Here is a 16,158-nt window from a genome sequence, read left to right as displayed (position 1 = left end):
CTTGTTCTCAATTGACGCAAGAACCACTCCCAGTTATCATTGTTCTCCACCTCAACCAAAGCGAAAGCCAAAGGCAACACCCGGTTATTGGCATCACTTGCTATTGCAACCAATAAAGTGCCCTTGTATTGTCCGGTCAAGAACGTGCCATCAATGGCGATGACGGGCCGACAATGCTCAAAAGCCCTCATGCATTGCTCAAAGGCCCAAAATGCACGGCCAAATACTCGGACGGTCCTCCCGTTGTGAATCAATGTTTGGTGCCCATGAGGCTCAACCACATGAACCATGCCTGGGTTTGTAGTGGCCATAGCTAACAACAACCTAGGGAGTCGGTTGTATGCTTCCTCCCAATTGCCATACAACATCTTGAATGCGGCTTGCTTTGCCTTCCATGCCTTGCCGTACTTCACCTTGTAATGAAAGATGGCTTTCACAAGGTCAATGACACTCTTGATGCTCATTGTTGGAAGTGTGGATATTTGGTTGGAAAGCCTATAAGCGATGAACTCGGACGTGAGTTGTCTGTGTTGTTGGTACACAAGCTTGCCATCCGCATTCTTGTGCCGGCATATGTGATTTGGTAGACAACTCACTATGCGCCAAGTGGGACCTCCTTTCCATGGCCTTGCACGCACAATCCATGGACAACTTGGCACTTCACATTTGACCGTGTAACGCACATTGACGTCCGAGTTGGCCACTTTATGTGGACGATAATGCGTAACCGAGTAGTTGTCGAGCCACATCTTCAATTCCAAGAAGGATTGAAACTCACAACCGGGATATATCCCGTTCTTGCCATCTTCCAAATCACGGTGAGAACTTGGCCTAGCTCCAAGAGATATGCATTTGCCACCATCCACAACGGCTTCATCCGCGAGACTAAGATCCTTGAACAATGGTGTCTTGTGATCCCGCCCGAATACCTTCTTGAATGCTTGGGCCTCCTTCGGTGTGAACCCCTCCTCATCAACTTCTTCATCGGGACCATCGTCATCCGAGTCCGATGCATATACACGGGAAAAAGGGATGGATTGGTCCATTGTCTCTTGCACATGATATTGGTCGAGATCACCCACATTGTTGTCATGGAGATCAACTTCGTTGTCATCCTCCTCGTACTCATCATTCTCCTCTTCAAAACCTTCATTTTGGTTGTTTGGAGTCGGGCTCAATGTTGGCCAATCTTGTTGCGTGAAATGAGGTTCACTCATTTGATCTTGGTTCATGGGTGGTGGAGTGCTAGCAACCAACGGGGAGGGGTTCCGGTTCAAGTCCAAATTCAAAGTAGACTCAACCTTCTTGGAGGCAAATAACTCAAGAGCCTTGTCTAGAGATTCGGCAACCGTCTCCTTGTGTGCAACCCAACGTTGCTCGGAGTTCACACGCATTGTCTTCCAACGGATGTGCATTCCAAAACCAACATTATGCCTTCCCACGAACTCAACAACGTCACATGGGTCCATCCAATTCAAATCCTTCCTCACTTGGTCCAAGAGCTCCGCATAGCTTGGACTACTCTCAAACACCATGTCAAGCTCATCCGGGTCCGGCTCAACATTGCCTTTCAAAAAGGCCTCTTTATCCACATGATGAACATAAACACATGTTCTCCCCATCCCTACAATAATAAAAAACACACATATATCAAGTAAGTACTTAACAAAAAATATTTGCACAAAATACATATGCCATAACATATATATGAATTAATAACCCTAACCCCCACTTAACAATAACACAATCCTAACCATAGCATAACCCTAACACCAACATCAAACACACATACCCCTAACCCTAGCATACCATGAAAGCCTAACCAACCCAAATTAGCAAACAAACTTAACGTCATTCAACAAATATTTGCAAATCCAAGCCAAAACTAGGGTTTCCCCAAAGTAGCAATATTTGAGCAAATGTGACAATTCCTATGGATGAAAACGAGGGGATCGAAGGAGATTACCTTAAGGGAGGGGTTGGCTTCGAAATCCATGGTCAAATACTTTGGATTTGCAAGATTTGAGAAGGATTTGAGAGGGGGAGAGGGGAAGAGAGGAGGGGCACAAGGCTAAGGGTTTGTGTGGGGTGAGGTGTGTGGGGTGGGATGGGATGGGAGAGAGGGTGGGGCCAGCCTAAGTGGAACACAGACTGTGCAGCGCCCAAGAGCTAGGCGCTGCACATTACAAGTGTGGCGCCTAAGTCTGAGGTGCTGCATTGCTGTCTGTGGGGCCGCAACTGGACCAGGGCTGCCACGCTGGCATGAGGTGCGACGCCCAAGAAAGAGGCGCTGCATAGTAGTGTGTAGCGCCCAGCTGTCGGGCACCACACAAAAGGGTCAGCAGAGTGAAATTTTTTCGGAACGAGGCCAGTTTGTGATTCGATTTGGACCTCAGGTCAAATATGTGATTTGGACCCCCGAGGCTGCTGATCTTCGTACAGGCTACAAGTACCGAGTCATCCGGTGAGTTGACGCTGCTCCAGATTCGATCGACTTCGCACGTCATCAACCGAAGCAAAAGCTAGTAGTACTACTGCTCGCCGGCCAGAAGCAAAGCAGTAGTTTAATTCACATCTGATCCACTACGTGATTTGACTACTAGTACTATTCGTCACGTCAAGCTACAGATCAAGCTTTTGGTCTTCGATTACCCGAGCTACCAAGTGCTACTGTTCCTAGTTCTTTGCTCCGCGTAATTTAAATTCTGTCAAGAATTTTTCTATCGACTTGTACTACTTTGTGCACACAGATTTATCTACTCATGGCATCCATGAAGTACGACTTTCCGCTGCTGGATCGTGACACAAGGTTTACCCTATGGCAAGTCAAGATGCGGGCGTTGTTGGCACAGGCCGACTATGATGTAGCACTGGATAGTTTTGGGAAGAACCGAATTGAGGACTAGACTGCTGAGGAGAAAAGAATTGATTGTAAGGCTTTGTCACAAATTCAACTCCATTTGCATAATAATATTTTGCAGGAAGTTTTGAGCAAGAAAACTGCCGCCGCTCTATGGTTAAAGCTCGAAGGGATTTGCATGACTAAAGATCTCACCAGCAAGATGCATCTGAAGCAAAAATTATTCCTGCACAGGTTACCCGAGGGAGGTAATGTTTTGAATCATATTTCAGAATTTAAGGAGATTATATCTGATCTAGCTGCAATGGAGGTTAAGTATGAAGAGGAAGATACTGCTCTAATGTTACTTTGTTCACTGTCAAGTTCTTATACCAATTTTCGAGACACCATATTATACAGTCGTGATACTCTCACACTTAATGAAGTTTATGAAGCTTTGAACTCTAAGGAGAAGATGAAATTAATGGTGCCTCATGATGGTTCAAGTTCATCCCAAGCAGAGGGATTATCTGTTCGTGGCAGGACAAAGGAGAAGAACTCCAATAATGGAAACAGAGGCAAAAGTAAAAACGGCTACAGGGGCTGGTCACAATCCAGAGACAAGAAATATTGCAGATATTGCAAGAGAGACGGGCATGACATCTCAGAGTGTTTCAAGTTGCAAAATAAAGGAAAAGAGGAAAGGTAACAAACAAGGTGAAAATTCTGCTAACGTTGCTCGTGATGATAGTTCCGATGATGCTCTTGTCGTTATTGCTGGATGTGCTGAGACCAATGATGAGTGGGTACTTGATACTGCATGCACTTTTCATATGTGTCCACATAGAGATTGGTTTAATACTTTTGATTCCACTACTTCTGTTGGTTCCGTTTTGGGTTTTGATAATTCACCATGCAAGATTGAAGGCATAGGTTCTATTCGAATCAAGATGTTTGATGGCATAATCAGAACTTTGACAGATGTTCGGTATATTCCGAAGATGAAGAGAAATCTTATCTCAGTTAGTGCCCTTGATGCAAAGGGGTACAAGTATTCAGGTGGAGATAGTGTTTTGAAGGTCACCAAAGGCTCCCTTGTTGTGATGAAAGGTGACTTAAGTTCGACCAATGGTCTTTATTACCTTCGAGGTTGTACCGTTTCAGGTAACGCTACTCCAGTTATTTCAAAGAATTCTGATTGTGATGCTGCTAACCTTTGGCATGTGCGTCTTGGACATATGAGTGAACTTGGTTTGGCAGAGTTAAATAAGAGAGGTCTTCTTGATGGATATGAACCTAGTAAATTGAAATTTTGTGAGCATTATATCTTCGGTAAGCACAAGAGGGTGAAGTTCAACACTTCGACTCATACAACCGAAGGTATTCTTGATTATGTGCATTCTGATTTATGGGGACCATCTCGCAAGAAGTCACTAGGTGGTGCTAGTTACATGCTGACTATTATTGATGATTATTCGAGAAAAGTTTGGCCTTATTTCTTGAAGCATAAATATGAAGCATTCTCAGCATTTAAGGAGTGGAAGATTATGATTGAAAGACAAATTGAAAAGAAGGTAAAGATACTTCGCACTGATAATGGTATGGAATTCTGTTCTAAACAATTTAAGAATTATTGCAAGTCTGAAGGCATTGTCAGACATTACACCGTTCCTTATACTCCTCAACAAAACGGTGTTGCTGAGCGTATGAACAGGACCATTATTTTCAAAGCCCGTTGCATGTTGTCCAATGCAGGTTTGCATAGGCATTTTTGGGCTGAGGTCGCTTCCACTGCTTGTTATCTCATTAACCGTTCACCATCTATTGCTCTTAATAAGAAAACTCCAATTGAGGTATGGTCTGGTTCACCTGCTGATTATTCACAGTTGAGAGTTTTTGGTTGCACTGCTTATGCTCATGTTGATAATGGAAAATTGGAGCCTAGGGCTGTCAAGTGCATCTTTCTTGGTTATAAGTCTGGTGTTAAAGGTTTTAAATTATGGAATCCTGAAACCTAGAAGGTTGTTATTAGCAGAAATGTTATCTTTAATGAATCTGCTATGTTACATGATGTTTCATCTACTAATGTTCCCATTGAGAGTGAACAGCAGCCTATTGTTCAGGAGTCTACTGTTCAGGTGGAGCATGTTATTGATTCAGGTGATACATCTGGTAATGATATTATTGATGCACATGATGAACCCATCGTTAATGATGATCATGTCACTCCCACTCCAAATCAGCCTATTGTTCCACCCAGTTGGAAGCTTGCACGTGACAGAGTTAGGCGGGGTATTAATAAACCTGACAGGTTAATTGAAGAGTGCAATATTGTTTCTTTTGCTTTATCTGTTGCAGAGGAAATTGAAGGTAATTCTGAGCCTTCTTCATATTCCGAGGCTATTATTTCTGGTGATAGTAATAAGTGGATGACCGCTATGCATGATGAGATGGAATCACTTGAAAAGAATGGCACTTGGGATTTAGTAAGATTACCTAGAGAGAAGAAACCTATTTGTTGCAAGTGGGTTTTCAAGAGGAAAGAAGGTGTTTCTCCTAATGATGAGACAAGATATAAAGCAAGGTTAGTTGCTAAAGGTTATAGCCAGATTCCAGGTATTGACTATATCGAAGTCTTTTCTCCTGTTGTGAAGCATAGCTCTATTCGCACTTTACTTAGTATTGTTGCCATGCATGATCTTGAGCTTGAGCAATTGGATGTTAAAACAGCATTCTTACATGGAGAATTAGAAGAGGATATTTATATGGAACAACCTGAAGGTTTTTGTTATTCCTGGAAAAGAAAAGCTTGTCTGTAAGTTAAAGAAATCTCTTTATGGATTGAAGCAATCCCCTAGACAGTGGTACAAGAGATTTGACACCTTTATGCTCTCTCAAGGTTTCAAAAGGTCTAATTATGATAGTTGTGTTTATTTGAAAACTGTCAAAGGTTCAACTATTTATTTGCTCCTTTATGTTGATGATATGCTTATTGCTGCAAAGAGTATGTTAGAGATTAATGAACTAAAGAAGCAATTGAGTAATGAATTTGAGATGAAGGATTTGGGTGCAGCAAAGAAAATACTTGGCATGGAAATATCCAGAGATAGACCGTCTGGAAAAGTGTATCTAAGTCAGAAGGGATATATTGATAAAGTTCTTCGTCGTTTTAATATGCATAATGCCAAGCCAGTAAGTACCCCGTTAGCTGCACACTTCAAATTATCATCAGCTTTATGTCCTAAGTCAGATGCAGATATTGAGTACATGTCTAGAGTTCCCTATTCGAGTGCAGTTGGTTCACTTATGTATGCCATGGTTTGTTCTCGTCCGGATTTATCTTATGCATTGAGTGTTGTCAGTAGATACATGGCTAATCCTGGAAAAGAGCATTGGAAAGCAGTTCAGTGGATTTTCAGATACCTGCGTGGTACTTCTAATGCTTATTTACAGTTTGGGAAAACTAGAGATGGACTTGTTAGTTTTGTTGATTCTGATTTTGCTGGTGATTTGGATAAGAGAAGATCACTCACAGGTTATGTTTTCACCATTGGTGGTTGTGCTGTGAGTTGGAGAGCAACTTTGCAGTCTATTGTGGCTTGTTCCACTACTGATGCCGAGTATATGGCTATTTCTGAGGCATGCAAAGAAGCTATCTGGTTGAGAGGTTTGTATTTGAGCTTTGTGGAGACTCATCTTGCCCTACCGTATTTAGTGACAGTCAAAGTGCTATATATCTTACAAAGAATCCAATGTATCATGAGAGGACAAAGCACATTGATGTCAGATTTCATTATATTCGAGATGTTGTTGCTGAAGGCAATCTGAAGGTATGCAAGATAAGTACTCATAATAATCCTGCTGATATGATGACAAAGCCAGTTCCGACCAATAAGTTTGAGCTTTGCTCAGGCTTAGTTGGTATTTCTCACTAGTCCTATGGACTTCGACGCACAAGGTGTTTATGCTGATTTGGATGGAGTCATTCACTTTGTTCGACTACTGGAGGAAATTTGGATCAAGGTGAAGATTGTTAAATTGTGATCCAAATTATACCGTGTTGGACTAGACGTAGTACAACTGGTGTGGACCTTTGCGTTGACGTCGACGCGTACGAGTACAACTCGTTTACTTGTCCTCCAAGGACTCTCATGTATTGCCCTCTTATATACCCCATGTAGTCGTACCTCAGACGGCCTGTCGTCTTGTGCTTGTAATACTCCTCCTCATAGTGATCGCGCCTTTGTGCGTCCGTGGTTTTCTCCCGCAAGGGTTTCCACGTAAAAATCCGTGTCTCTCTGTCTCGTTTATTCTCATTATTATCTAACATGCACCTAGTTTAGACGTTCCACTCGAGCCGCATGCCGATTTTGTTGCGGTAACGTGGACGGAGAAAGCAACCTAGGGTTATGCAGAATGAAAGCAGGGTATCTGCAGACACTAATCTGGGGACTGCCCCTGTTTCAGCCATGCTTTATATACCTATGCATAAAACCCTGTCATGCCATGTTGGCTTGAAAAGATATTGTAATTTCTCGTACATCCAATAAAACAAGAAAGAATACATTACTCTGAATATGGAATCGTCAGTGTAATTAGGGTTCAGACTATTTTGCCTACTTGCAGAGTAGAGGAAGGCAAACAGCTAAAGATCTCTGACTACAGAACTAATAACCAAGCAAGAAGCGCTCTTTCCGAGAGACTTGAATCATATTTTCTTTGTCAAGGGAGCAGATAACAAAGTAGCACAATATCTACTGACAAAGGTAACATGCAATTATCCCCACACTTTGATTTCTTATATGTCTGCTTGGAATACGATAGAGATTTTTTTTTAATTCAGGGCATGTAGATTTACATACCAGGAGTAGGTTAGAACCACGTGGTATAATTACTACAGAGTTTTGAATCAGAACTCGATCGAGCAGCCTAAATCCTGATTCGCGCCCCCGCTTTCTTTTCTTCAGCATCCCTTTCTTATTTTCGTTCGCAGCAAGGGCCACCGTAGTGGGGAACATCGGCGGCTGGCAGCCCTCTTCGAGGGCAAACCGATCATCTGTCAAATGTAAAATATAGAGTAAATATTATCATTTGGTCAAAAAGGAAGAATCGTGAGGCAAAGGGCATGGAATACCCAGACGTTTCTTAGAAAAATATCGTCAATGAGGTGAAGAGCAGGAAAAAAAAGATGTGGTACTCCCGATGATGGAATACGTTCTTTCTAAGTGCAAAGTTAATAGGAATACGTAGATAACAAATATATATGGCAGGGCACATACCTTTTGTTCTATGTGAGCAAGCTTCGTCTTGTTCTCCTCTGCTTCACACCACTGCTCTAAGTTAGGGCAGTTGAGAATTTCTAATTCTTGGAGATTTGTGAGTTGTTGTATGCTGTCTGGCAGAGTCGTGATAGCAGGACAATACCCAATTCGAAGTTTCTTGAGAGAGGTATAAGTCCTCCTAACAACAGCGGCAGCTGTCTCAAGCTACAACAGCTACTTAGTGTTAATGATTGCAGCTGTTTAAGTTGCCCCATGCTATCAGGCAATTCCTCTAGGTTATTGCATCGCATTATCACCAGTTGCTGAAGAGATGGCAACTCACCTACCCATCCGGACAGTTTTGTTTGGGACGAGTTCCTTAGTATTAGTGATTTGAGGGACCGGAGGGCCCAGGTGATCTCTGGTGAGCTTGCCAAATCACAGCAATATTTGATCCTCAAATCACTGATGGCAGGTAGATGGTGAAGCAATCGCCACTGATGCAGAGGCACCTCCTTGTTTTCAACTGTTAGATTAGTAGAAACTCCTACTGGAGAAGAAGATGAGGAAGCACAATTGTGTAACACGCTCTCTGCCTATGATATGAGCACATTATCACTTCCCTTTATATACCAAGATGCAGCTCTAGGAAGGTGTGGTGTTATCCTCAGTTTGCTGCAATACTTTATAATCACTTCCTCAAGTTTACAGAACACGAGCTCATTCACACCATCCTTGCCGCTAGAGTATGTTGTGTTCCATTCTTGCAGGCTTTCCATGCGTTTCAGAATAAGCACCCGGAGATTTGGTGGTAGTTGGGCGAGGGGTGGAAAACTGTTGCAGTTGGGCAAATCAAACATCTCCATTCGGACAACATTAGGGAGATAATTGCCAATACTCATTAGCCAGTTTGGAAAGCTGACGCTAATATAACCATATATCCCAAAGCTCCGCAAATCGGTCGGTGGCACTAGCTCTGTCAACAATTCCATGTCATCCACAGATCTCTTCCCTTTTGGCGTCCACTTTAATGTCAATTCTTCAATCCTCTGTTTTTCAATCAATTTTACACTGCGTGCCTCTTCTCGGGACTTCACATTTTCAAGTTTGTCGATGTACAGCTTGTCAGGATTTACATGCTCAAGAAAGCCAAGGCTGGTGTAACATTTACTATCCTCGACAGTTACAGAAAACATTGGCAACAAGCCAAAAAGGCTTTGACAGTCCATTTTAGCCACACATTCTGGAAGCCTAAAAACATGGCTGCAGTTTTGAAGGACCAGCTTCTGGAGGCAGCTAGCACTTTGTGGTATACTAAAAAGACTTTGTGGTATATTAAAAGACAGGTCCAGGTGCTCCATATTGGGAAGCCTACAGATACAGTCAATGAAACTCTCAGTTTGATCTGTTGATGAGCTGTCAAATATATGATGCATGCACCCTGATAGCTTCAGATTGCGGAGTTCGGTGAGATTGCTGATGACTTCTGGACGTCCTCTGAGATTTTCACATGCTGTTAATTCTAAATGTTGGAGTTTGGAAAGGTTAGCCAAAGCTTCGTGTAGTCCTAAAACATTATCACTCTCTGATAAGTGCAGATATACCAACTCTTTGAGATTCGCAAACGAATGTGGGAGTTCTTTCAGATTCGGACAACCTGATAAGTTAATCTACATCAGACCTTCCATTTCACCAATTGACTCTAGCAATGCTGACAATTCCTCACAATTACTAAGGTTGAGATAATTCAATTTTCGAAGCATACCGATACACCCGAGATCCACTCGACCCTGGATATTTGGAGCATGAAGATACCTCAACTGCTTCAATTGACCAATAGAAGCGAACAACCTATTCGATTTGACTGATGCATGCAAGACACGGACGTACTTTGCTGGTGCAATTGCATCATGATGGAACTTAGACCATGAGGTTCCAGCTGCGCGCACAATATTCAGCACCCTTAACTTTTCAGGTGAAGTCGTGGATGACTTTAGTGGCTTCGTGCAATCTATGTTCCATGCATAGCGGCAGTTGGGGCCCGTCAAGTTAAATTCGTCAGCCATGACTGACCTTGCAAGGTCATGCACCAGGTCATGCATTGTGAACAGTGTGACAATCTTGTTTGTGTCGTAACATTCAACGACAGCCTGCAGGATAATATACAATGGTGTAAGACTTGCAGTTAAAATTTTACTACTGATGCAAGGATAGGTTATGCACAATTGGATGTTGCAACGGATAATTAGCCCGATGTTAATCTCGGTTTGCAATTCAGAGTTTAGTCTATTTTCAGAAAGACTACTGCTTTTTCCATCAAACCTATTGTTTACCTTGTAATGTCCTAATCATCAAAAAAAATCCAATCTAATGCAATTATCATCTAATGTCGTTCATATTATAAAACCACACGCAAATGAGAAGTAAAATAAGAACCTGAACTCCAAATTATTACATGTATCTACTTCTAAAGGAGTTGGTAGCTTGGTATCCAGGTTTATTTTCGCCTCACCTCCCACCACCCCTCCCACTGGCTTATTTTGGCCTCACTTCCCAACACCCCCTCCCACTAGATTTTTCTCACTCCCATTAAAAAACTAAAACCTATTAAAGGGAGAGATCTTGTTTCTTGCTTCTTTCGGCAGGTGCTAATTCAATTCAGTCACTTAAATAATAGGCAATTAAGTATTCAGAAATTGCATCATATATGTGAGATCACCTTCCTAAAAGACAAACATACAATTTTTCTTGATAACCTTTCAAAAAAAATCAGATATTCCTGAATAACAAATTGCTAATCACGTGCACTATGCCGTTTATTATTATCATTATTTGTACTATTAATTGAGAATCACAACTTTCCTAATACAATGTTAACAATAACTTTCCTAATACAATGGGGATGTGTGGAAGGAGCATTTCAGGGGGGGGGGGGGGGGGGGGTCGGGAAAGCTAGAGTGATCCCAAACCATGGATGTTCCCGTTGCATCCACGAGTACATGCTCTTTCGGCCCGTCTTCTCCTCCTCTTCAACCCCAACACTAGGCTTTCACCTTACCTGATTGCATGTACCTCTCACGCAGGGATCTTGGTGAGCTCTTGACGGCGGCACCTAGCGGCCGTCTCCGCGGTGGTGACAGAGCGGTCAAGGGCCCACATGGCGGCGAGGTCACTACTAGAAAATACCTTATATATAGATGCTTAGTAGTAGCAAGGGGTATATGGGCCGCGCTGCTGCTAATTAGTAGTAGCGAGGGGTATAAATCCCGCGCTACTACTAAGTTGATAGTAGTAGCGCGGACTATAAACCAACGCTGCTACTAAGTGGTCTCCACCGTGGCCCCCGGAACATGCCATAGTAGTAGCGAGGGTTATAAACCCGCGCTACTACTAAGTTGATAGTAATAGCGCGGGCTATAAACCCACACTACTACTATGTGGTCTCCACCATGCCCCCCGGAACATGCTATAGTAGTAGCGAGGGTTATAAACCCGCGCTACTACTAAGTACAGGGTTTTCTACAGCCCTGAGATCCCCATCTCCTCCAAATCCCCCCTCTCTCTCATAAGCTCTCCCATGGCACTCCTGCCCATGCGCGCCTGCTCCATGGCGGGCAACGAGGCCGCCGCCTCGCGCCGCTCGCGTCCAGGAGCTCGTCGGTCTCCCCCCTCACCTCCATGCCACCACACCGGAGCACCTCACCACCAGCGACTAGCCCCGGTGCTCCCTCCGTCTCCTTCCTCTCTCCCTTATTTCTCTTTCTCCCTCTCCCCTCTGGTTTGACTCGTCCTCCCATGTCCATCCCCGTGCAGGTCTTCGCCATGGATGACGAGGAGCTCTCTACCTTCGTCGTGAAGAGGAGCCCCACACCGCCGTCTTGCTCTTCCCTAGATTCGGCCCCTCTCCAGCAGCCGCCGCCGGATCTGGTCTGCCGCTGCTCGTCCGCACCATTGGCAACCCTTGCCGCCATTGACAGCACGCATGGGATCAAGATTTTTTTGTTTTTGAAATTAATAGTAGTACCGCGGATGGCACCCGCGCGCTACTACTACCACTTAGTTGTAGTGAGCTAGTAGTCGCACGGGAACCCGCACTACTACTAGCTATTTAACCCGCGCTACTAGTAGGCTTTTCCCTAGTAGTGGGTCCTGGTCATTGCGGACCCATTCTAGTGCCATGTCGGGCATTGCGCCAGTTGTACCGCGCCTGCTACCATACCATCCACTCCTCGGGGACGATGGCCCTCGAGCCCGAGGAACCGCCGACATCGCCGCCTCCGAGGTAGCAGAGCATGCGTCCCCACGCCTCCGTGATCGCGAGCGGCAGCTCCTTGACCGGGCGGCGAGCAACGGGGCGCCGCGGCGGGGACTGTAGCTCCTCCTTGACCCGCGCTGGCGATGATGGTGTTGGGCCCATCTGACGGAACAAGTGCTCCGTTGTTCTCCATCTGACAGACAAACTCTTTGTTCGTCAGAGCCGCCTTCACGAGGAGGCGCGGCCGCTGCTCCGGCTGCTGCTGTGACTTCTAGTCCTCCTCGTCAGCGCGAGAGATGACAATCTCCTCCTTGCTGGGGAGCCGACCGCCGTGGATGCCGAGACTACCGGAGAGCGAGGGTGGCGGCGCCAAGATCCGCGTGAAGATGAATTACCGCGGCCACCGCCTCCACCTGCCGGCGAAGAGAACCACGACTTCGGCATCGCCGCTGGAATTGGAGGGGCTTGGGGAGGAGAGGACGAAGTGGGGATGTGCATCGTCGGCGCATGGCTTAACTAGCCACGGGCAGGCCATGCGAAGGGCCGGTCAGCCCACTTCAATGCAGCGCAGCTGCCGGAGTTGGTTTGTTGGGACATTGTGTCCACATTGAAGTGGCGACGCCCGAGAGGTCGTGCCTGTCAATGCCGCCTTCACGTCTAGTCACGTCGCTCAGCATAAATGCTGGCTACTGCATGCTCTGGGACGGCATGAATGCGGCGCGGCAAGCGGCCCGTGCATTGGATGGAAAGCGCGTGGGAGGCAGGTGGGTGCTTCGGGTGGGCCAGGGCGGTCAAACGCGGACATGGTAGCGGTCCAGACGACCGCAAAGCCCCCCCCCCCCCCCCCCCCCCACTTTCTCTCGGATTTGCGGGAAAAGTTACGTCTGAACCGGTCGGTGGACCGATACAGGGTATTGTTGGATGGCAAAACACGTCCGGACCACGTGGGCCGGACGGTTGCGGGCAGTTTGAGGGTCGGCATTGGAGATGCCCTAGTTTATTTCGCAACAAAGAAATCGACATCATATCCCAATCGTGCAATACATTGAATAAAGCAATATCACAATTAATAGTGAAGGTATGGATTAATCGACTCACCTTTGAATGTCGAAGAATTGACATCTCCAGAAGCTGCATAATGTAACTTTCACCGAGTTGCCAATTAGAGAATATACTAGATGGCTCCATGAATCCAAGAGCAATCCATTGATGGATTAACTTATATTTATTCATTTTGCGACCCTTTGGAAGGATTGCACAATAAGCAAAGCATAACTTTAAGTATGGAGGCATGAGGTTGTAGCTTAACAGCAAGGATCCAAGCACTTCATGTCCAGATGATGCATCTGTAGAAGTAGATAGATTCCAGATATGATTGGTTCTGACCGAATTCCATTCTCCATAAGACTTGGACTTCAAAATGTGTCCAAGTGATTGAGCAGCTAAAGCTACACCTTTGCACTTCTTTGCAATATCCTTTCCAATTGGCTCCAGCCGTTCTTTGTCATCTCTTGTTTCAAATTTACTTTTTTGCCTCATTATTTCCCAGCACATCTCATCTGACAATTGAGGTAAGTTGTAAGACTGAACAGTGGAGATCTCATTTGCAATGCCTTCATCACGTGTGGTAACTACAACCATCACCTTGCACCCCTTACCCTGCTTCAGCATAGACTTTAATTCTTCTAGTTGAGAAGGACGCTTCTCCCACAGGTCATCCAAAATGATCAGAGCATTCTTCTTCTCAGCAAGTAGCTCTTGCAGGCGAATGTTAATACTGTGCAGATCAAGTATCTGCTGGCTCTGTTGTCTCGATAGTTGTGATATTATAGTGTTGCCAATTTTTTTCAAGTCAAATATCTGGGAAACATAGATCCATACCCGAGAGTGTTTCTCAAACTCAGGATGATTGTAAACCGATCTTGCCAAGGTGGACTTTCCAATGCCTCCAAAGCCCCATATGGGAACAAAGGTGGTATGTTCACTGGTGCTCCCAGACAATCGAGCCAAGATTTCCAGTTTTTCCTCGGCCCTCCCGATGATTTCTGCTTCCACCATAGTCCCTGCATTTTCCCGGATATCAGGAAGTTGCTGCTCATTGGTGCAAGTTTCTGGCGTTAGACGATAGTTCTGATGGTCTTCTGTTATCTTCTGTAGACACTTTTGCATCTTTTTCATCTTGTCTGGCATACTGATCCTCTTCCTCATAGCTCCGAACTGCAAGAGGAATGACTTGATTCTTCAGTACAATTGAAGAAATGAAAAGGACATACACGCGGTGGCAATCTTGTGAGATGCTTTTGCAATTTAAATCAAGAAAAGCGCACATGGCACTGGTCTGGACTTCCATCACATACTAACAAGTATGGTCCTATCCGTATAGCAGAACAGGATATCTAAATATATTTAGATTCATTTAGATAGTTTACTTCACTATATGGATTCAGATTTTCAGGATGATGATTTTTTTTACATAATTTACTTGAGTACAAATAGAAATAGAAATAGATATATGCAGATTCACCAGTCATATCCTAGGAAAAAAAGAAGCAACAACGTTCGGATCCAGATTGATGGCAACCAAATGAACATACCAGGGACTGGGTGTCAGATTGGAAGTCGTCGAGCATGTCGGAGATGTCATACATGGCGGCCTTGAGCCGGTTCACCCACAGCAGCGCCGAGCTGTCGGTGATGGACCGCCTCTCGGCGTCGCTGAGCGCGGCCTCCACCGACTCCAGCGTCATCTGCATCTTCTGCAGGTCTCTTTTCAGGTTCTTGTGCAGCTTGATCTTGCCGCCGATGGCGGAGCCGATCTGTTTTATCACCACCTTGATGACACCCGAGGCAACCATGCCCCCGACGACGGCTGCCGCTGCCGCCATTGCTGTCCTTCCCCGGGCGGATCTTACGGGGATACAGATAACACTGACACAGAGGATATCGCAGAGGAAAGAGTCAGTGAGACAGAGGTCCCCGGAGAGAATCCAAGAGGGGAAGAAAGAGACTGACCTGTATCAAGTACCAACGCCGTCTGCAAGGGACCCCGTTGCCGCCGGTGACACAGCGTCTGTAAGCAAGGAGGACACGACGCTTGCCGGGAAGAAGAGATAGGCACAATGGAGAAGGGGGGCAGATTCTTCTTTTTGTTCTCTGAATCGAGTGGTTGCAGACTCGCGGCCTAATAAGTGCCGACGGCGACGTCGACGGCGACGAGGTGTGGAGTGGATGTGGCCGAGTGTGAGCGCCAGCGGGGAAGAAAGATTCGCCGGAGTTGTCTCTTTCTTTGACCAGGGAGCACCCAAGTGCCTCTCTTCCCCGCGTGAACGCGGATCTGCGCCCGGGTTGGGGATTCAGTCCCGTAGTATAGTAGATTTGGAGACGGAGACGGAGGAAGCATCCTCGCCGGGAGTAGGGGCGCTGGCCGATGTGCTGCAGCGGCGACGGAGATCAGGGCCCCGTTGGGGACCAGGCTGATACTGTCACCTCTGCAGCGGAGGCAGAACCAAAGTCAAAGTTTTTTTACGAGGGAGGCGATAAGTCAAGGCGATGCAGCGTGGGAGTACTCGACGGCCCAGGAGAAGGAACAAGAGGTAGTGAGGCCCAGGAGAACTACTCGTAAAGGGGGGCAAACAGGAGTAGGGCGTTTTGGTGCCCAGTCTCATCTGTACCTGGTTAGAAAAAAAATTGTAAAAAATTCAAAACAAATTCTAAAAATTCTAAATCTTTTTTTCGGTAGAAAATTTGATGCGTGAGGCCTGCTCCGAATTTCAAGTCATTTGGACATTTGAGCATCTCTCAGT

The 16,158-nt window shown here is 45.4% G+C and overlaps 1 protein-coding gene across 1 annotated transcript; it reads right to left on the bottom strand.

Moving 5' to 3' along the window:
* Positions 1 to 7,516: 7,516 nt before the first annotated feature.
* LOC125529863 (uncharacterized) lies at positions 7,517 to 15,854 on the bottom strand. The gene is given in 7 exon segments (XM_087533604.1): positions 7,517 to 7,779; positions 7,781 to 7,895; positions 8,115 to 8,289; positions 8,292 to 10,250; positions 13,454 to 14,572; positions 14,950 to 15,283; positions 15,368 to 15,854. Coding segments are annotated over 6 exon segments (3,690 nt in total). The 5' UTR covers positions 15,241 to 15,283; positions 15,368 to 15,854; the 3' UTR covers positions 7,517 to 7,748.
* Positions 15,855 to 16,158: the final 304 nt, after the last annotated feature.

This window comes from Triticum urartu, chromosome 7A, assembly GCF_056163025.1.
Source record: "Triticum urartu cultivar PI428250 chromosome 7A, HENAU_Tu73, whole genome shotgun sequence".
Taxonomy (NCBI): domain Eukaryota; kingdom Viridiplantae; phylum Streptophyta; class Magnoliopsida; order Poales; family Poaceae; genus Triticum; species Triticum urartu.
The sequence above is the reverse complement of the archived record's forward strand: the minus strand, read 5'-3'. Positions and strand labels throughout refer to the sequence as shown.